The following is a 5,923-nucleotide window of genomic DNA, read 5'->3' on the forward strand; positions in this document are numbered from 1 at the left end:
ACTTCCCCATGCTCAAAGGGAATATTCAATGTCTTCTTTTTTAATTTTTTACCTATCTACCACAGGAGGCTGCTGAGGGGAGGACGGCTCATAATAATGGTTGGAATGGAGTGAATGGAATGGTATCAAACACATGGAAACCATGTGTTTGATGTTTTCAATACCATTCCATTAATTCCGTTCCAGCCATTACTAAGAGCATGTCCTCCCAATTAAGGTACCACCAGCCGCCTGTGCCATCTACCAATCGGTGCCCTTCTTTGCGAGGCATTGGAAAACCTCCCTGGTCTTTGTGGTTAAATCTGTGTTTGAAATTCACTGCTCGACTGAGGGACCTTACAGATCATTGTATGTGTGGGTACAGAGATTAAGTAGTCATTCAAAGATCATGTTAAATACTATTATTGCACACAGTGAGTCCATGCAACTTATTATGTGACTTGTTAAGGACATTTATTTTGGCTTGCCATAAGGGGTTGAATACTTACCGACTCATTTTTTATTCATTAATTTTTTTGGGGGGGAAAAACATAATTCCACTTTGTCATTATGGTGTATTGTGTGTAGGCCAGTAACAAAAATAATCTCTATTTTATCAATGTACAAAAATTCAGGCTGTAACACAACAACATGTGGGAAAAGTCAAGGGGAGTGAATACTTTCTGAAGGCGCTGTATATATATGAACTTCTTAAAACAACTTATTGTAAGTCTTTTGGGCTATTCTTACAATAGTTTCATGCCGACTGGCTTACTCAGTCTTCCCATTAACATAACAGTGCAGCAGAGGGGTAAATTCTCAAATCAAAGCAGCAGCATTAAACTGACCATCCCATGTCCTACACTAAACGAGATGATCCAGTCTGCTGATAAACAGATCCTCCCAGTGGTGGAATCCTGCATAGCAGACAGCGTCTCACTTCAACTAACAGGAGTCGCTGTCCGCTGAAACATGGGCCTAGGTTGAGGGGAAGAGGCGAAGCGAGAGGATTTACTCCGCCCAAAATATATCCGTGTGAGATAAGACCATTTTTGTATGGAGGTCTATGAGAGAGTGTTGAATTACATGGGGCTAATTTGATTCAAATAGAAGTTTGTAATTTTTAGACTGTTACAAATGTACTGATATAAATGGATGCAGGTGGCATTCCGGCAACTTGGTTGTGCCTGTTGTTCACACGTGTATCTGCCCTCTCATTGGCTAGAATGGTCCCTCCTGACCTCACTTGCCTTCAAGCATTGAAGACATGTATTTGCATTGTTTGAGCGGTCACTCGGCTATCTTGTCAATATAATAGCTCATCTTTGGCCTATGTCCAGTCTTCTTGCCCATCAAATAGCTATTATTGATTATTGCTAAGGTCTCATATTCCATGGTAGGAGATCTACAGGGAAGAAATCACAAAGTAAATAAACATGTGTTGGTTCCCTTCCTCTGAGTGGACACCCTAGCTATGGCCCAATCATATCCTTCCTCCCAGAGTGGACACCCTAGGTATGGCCCAATCATCTCCTTCCTCCCAGAGTGGAACTGTTCACTTCCCTTCACTGATTTGAAAGAAAATGACGGAGCCATGGGCTGGTGGGAGTTTCCACCATATTTCACTGCCATGGGCTGGTGGGAGTTTCTACCATATTTCACTGCCATGGGCTGGTGGGAGTTTCCACTATATTTCACTGCCATGGGCTGGTGGGAGTTTCCACTATATTTCACTGCCATGGGCTGGTGGGAGTTTCCACCATATTTCACTGCCATGGGCTGGTGGGAGTTTCCACTATATTTCAATGCTTTTAGATTTGTGGGAAGTAGTGAACGACTGCACACTTCAGGAGGACAGAGATATTATTGGGACACACCCTTTGATGGCCACAAGCAAGATTCAGAGAAACACAGATTATTCAGCAGTAAACTGTCTGTGGTAGAGATTATAAACTGGGTGGTTCGAGCCCTGAATGCTGATTGGCTGAAAGCCGTGGTATATCACAGGTATGACAAAACATTTATTTTTACTGCTCTAATTATGTTGGTAACCAGTTTATAATAGCAATAAGGCACCTCTGGGGTTTGTGGTATATGGCCAATATACCACGGCTAAGGGCTGTATCCAGGCACTCCGAGTTGCGTCATGCATAAGAACAGCCCTTAGCCGTGGTATATTGGCCATTTACCACACCCCCTCTGGCCTTATTGCTTTAATATACATCAATAAGCTAACAGGACAGTTCCAGATCCATTAATAAATAAATAGGCCTTATTAATTCATTGTATTTTACCTTGAAATGGCGTTTACTGAAGCCGAGCCAGTGTGGGAAGTCGAAGAGGGCATCAGAGTAATATTTCAGGGTGAAGCAGGTATCCCTCCACACGGGCGTGACCTTCTCTCTGTCGCCTAGGAGACAGAAACTCTCACCTGCCCAGCCACGCAATGCATCACCCAGGTCAATCTGAAAACCAAAAAGCAGAGGGAAAAATGTATTTTAACTTTACATTAAAATATAAGAAATATGAAAATGCTATTTTCAATGTCATCATCTTGAGAGGTGGTTGCATAAAGAAAATAAGCGTGTTATCCAAGAATCACACTCTTATTAAAATGTTATTTTTATAACAGGAAAATGACAAACTCACATCGACCCTGTAGCTCTCCCCAGCCACAGAGGAGATAGTCCTGTCCAGGCCTCTCTCCATCTCCCACTTGATCAGAGCGTTACGGCCATCAATGGCCACCACATACCGCTGGAGCACTGGGCGGGAGGGAGAAAAGGAGAGGGAGAGAGAGAGAGAGAGAAAGAGAGGGGGAGAGTGAGAAGGAGGGAGAGAGAGGGGTTGGGGAGAGAGAGAGAGTTAGTCATGTGATGGCCACTGTGTTAGTTAGTAATAAAACCTTTCACCAATCCACCACAGTGAAGAGGCAATGAGTCTCTGTACAGTGCATTCGGAAAGTACTCAGACCCCTATTACTTTTTCCACATTTTGTTATGTTACAGCCTTATTCTAAAATGGATTAAATTGTTTGTTTTTCCCCTCAATCTACACACAATACCCCATAATGATAAAGCAAAAATAAAATAAAAAAGAATACCATTTACATAAGTATTCAGACCCTTTACTCAGTACTTTGTTGAAGCACCTTTGGTAGCGATTACAGCCTCGAGTCTTCTTGGGTATGACGCTACAAGCTTCGCACGCCTGTATTTGGCTAGTTTCTCCCATACTTCTCTGCAGATGCTCTCCAGCTCTGTCAGGTTAGATGGGGAGTGTCACTGCACAGCTATTTTCAGGTCTCTCCAGAGATGTTTGATCAGGTTCAAGTCCGGGCTCTGGCTGGACCACTCAAGGACATTCAGAGACTTCTCCCGAAGCCACTACCACATTGTCTTGGCTGTGTGCTTAGGGTCGTTGTCCTGTTGGAAGGGGAATCTTCACCCCCCAGTCTGAGGTCCTGAGCACTCTGGAGCAGGTTTTCATCAAGGACCTTTCTGTACTTTGCTCCGTTCATCTTAACCTCGATCCTGACTAGACTGGTCCCTGCCGCTGAAAAACATCCCCACAGCATGATGCTGCCACCACCATGCTTCACTGTCGGGATGGCGCCAGGTTTCCTCCAGACGTGACGCTTGGCATTCAGGCCAAAGAGTTCAATCTTGGTTTCATCAGAACAGAGAATCTTGTTTCTCAAGGTCTGAGTCCTTTAGGTGCCTTTTGGCAAACTCCAAGTGGGCTGTCATGTGCTTGGGTACCTTCAATGCTGCAGACATTTTTTGGTATCCTTCCCCAGATCTGTGCCTCGACACAATCCTGTCTCTGAGCTCTACGGACAATTCCTTCGACCTCATGGCTTGGATTTTGCTCTGACATGCACTGTCAACTGTGGGACATTATATAGATAGGTGTGTGCCTTTCCAAATCATGCCCAATCAATTGAATTTATGACAGGTGGACTCCAATCAAATTGTAGAAACATCTCAAGGATGATCAATGGAAACAGGATGCACCTGAGCTCAATTTCGAGTCTCATTGCAAAGGGTCTGAATACTTTTGGAAATAAGGTATCAGTTTTTTTTATTTGTAATAAAACTTGTTTTTACTTTGTCATTATGGGGTATTGTGTGTAAATTGATGAGGATTTTTATTTATTTAACACATTTTTCTAATAAGGCTGTAACGTAACAAAATGTGGATAAGTCAAGGGGTCTGAATCCTTTTCAATTGCACTGTAGTTAGGCCGTGAGTCAGACCTAAAAGTCACACTGCACCGCCTGCAACCGGTCAAAAACCGCAGTTGTGTCCCAAATGGCACCCTATTCCCTATATAGTGCAATACTTTTGACCAGAACCCTGGTCAAAAGAAGTGCACTATATAGGGAATAAGGCACAATTTGGGAAGCAACGAGTGATTCATTATAACCTACATAGGAGGGGCCAGCCCAGGTTAAAAATACATCAATAAAATGCTGTTGTTTCACTGCATGGTTAAGAACTATGTGCTGCTGATAGCCTGATACATTATGCATGTATTGGTGGATAACATTTACTCCTGTACATACATTAAATTATGCAATCTGGTATTTGATGCTGTAAAGAGTAACGTTATGAAAAGTCATTTAGGAAAACCATGGACTACAGCGCAGCGCACACAGACAGACGCACGGTGTGGTTTTGGCTTACGCCTTGTCTGCTGCAGCCCACAGGTCCATTATAGATAGAACAGTGAAAATTTACCTTTGAGGTTTTTGGGAGATTTCTTATCTGTCGATGAAAGTTTACTTTCACATGCAGACACCAGTATATATATCTTTTTTGAGGTTAGGCTCTTCCTGAAGCGAGTGTAATCTCCCAAATTGCGCACTGTGATTTTCCTGAAAGAAAATAAATGGTTAGATGAATTGTCGATTGCTGAGAAGTTGATGCGCATCTGAATTATGTTTTCAAGGCTGACTAACCTAACTTTTTAAATTAACATATTCCTTACTTTCCTGGCGAGTGCTGGAAGACTACTTTTCCTACTCTGGATAACTCAAAGTCATCGATGAACACGCAGCAGTTTTCAGGATCGCTTTTCACGAATCGGTAGCCAGCCTCTACCGTGAAACCGGGCGGAGGGTTCCGTAAGAATTCCTCAACTTCTATAACTTCCATCGTACAGCGGGAGACATCTATGACCGTCATGTCTTTGGAGTTATATGGACTTCTCTGTCTCGCGCGCTGTCTGTTTTTCAGCTGTGATTCCAGATCACGTGATGAGGAAATGAACGTCTTATAACCCCAGATGAACTCTCATTGGAACAGAACGTCTCAATCAGAAAGTATTTTCTTCACAAAAGCACATATGAATGAGACGGATTGACGCATTCAATAGTGGTGACTTGAAGATCTTTGGATGGGACATTTTTGCTGTATCCCTTATCAAGATGCTTATAAACTTTTCAATATTTTTTTTAAACGTTTTTTAAAAATTATTATCCTTAATCTTTTTTGGGGGGTCATAAAAAAACAGATGTGGTCTATCCTATTTAAACGTTTCCTAACAAGCAAAACATACTTTACCCATTTAATTTCTTCAACTTGTTACAATCTTCTACCTGTTGCTTAACTTTTTACACTAGGTCTACACTAGTTACATTCTAATGCCGGACTCACTGTACTGTCCTGAAACATGACACAGAAAATATGTACTCCCTTTATAACAGCAGGGGTAGTAGGCGTTTCTCCACCCCGTTTGGAATCTTCCAAGACAGACTGGCTGTCACCGGTGTGGAATGTTTTAGACCTCTACCCATTTTATAACTGTAGACCGAGGTGTCGCACCTTGTTTGGAATCTTCCAATGGGTAAAAGTCAGACTTGCCCTCAATGGCGAGTAATGTTTGTGAGAAATAATAGACTATTGACACTCACCTGACCGCTTGTTAATTTGTAGGCAA

The 5,923-nt window shown here is 42.4% G+C and overlaps 1 protein-coding gene across 2 annotated transcripts; it reads right to left on the reverse strand.

Annotated features, from left to right (window-relative positions):
• Positions 1–518: 518 nt before the first annotated feature.
• On the reverse strand, positions 519–5,313 carry LOC121542017 (mesenteric estrogen-dependent adipogenesis protein). 2 transcript variants are annotated; one of them, XM_041851441.2, is made up of 5 exons: positions 4,973–5,297; positions 4,723–4,859; positions 2,629–2,744; positions 2,274–2,444; positions 519–1,384 (listed from the first exon to the last, which is right to left on the reverse strand). In XM_041851441.2, exons 1-5 carry the CDS (start codon positions 5,167–5,169, stop codon positions 1,364–1,366), a joined length of 642 nt encoding a protein of 213 aa, XP_041707375.2. In that variant the 5' UTR covers positions 5,170–5,297; the 3' UTR covers positions 519–1,363. The 2 variants fall into 2 exon arrangements, with proteins under 2 accessions (XP_041707375.2, XP_045063927.1); XM_045207992.1 differs by lacking the exon at positions 519–1,384 and having other exon boundaries at positions 2,148–2,444; positions 4,973–5,313.
• Positions 5,314–5,923: the final 610 nt, after the last annotated feature.

This window comes from Coregonus clupeaformis, chromosome 27 (genome assembly GCF_020615455.1).
Source record: "Coregonus clupeaformis isolate EN_2021a chromosome 27, ASM2061545v1, whole genome shotgun sequence".
Classification (NCBI taxonomy): domain Eukaryota; kingdom Metazoa; phylum Chordata; class Actinopteri; order Salmoniformes; family Salmonidae; genus Coregonus; species Coregonus clupeaformis.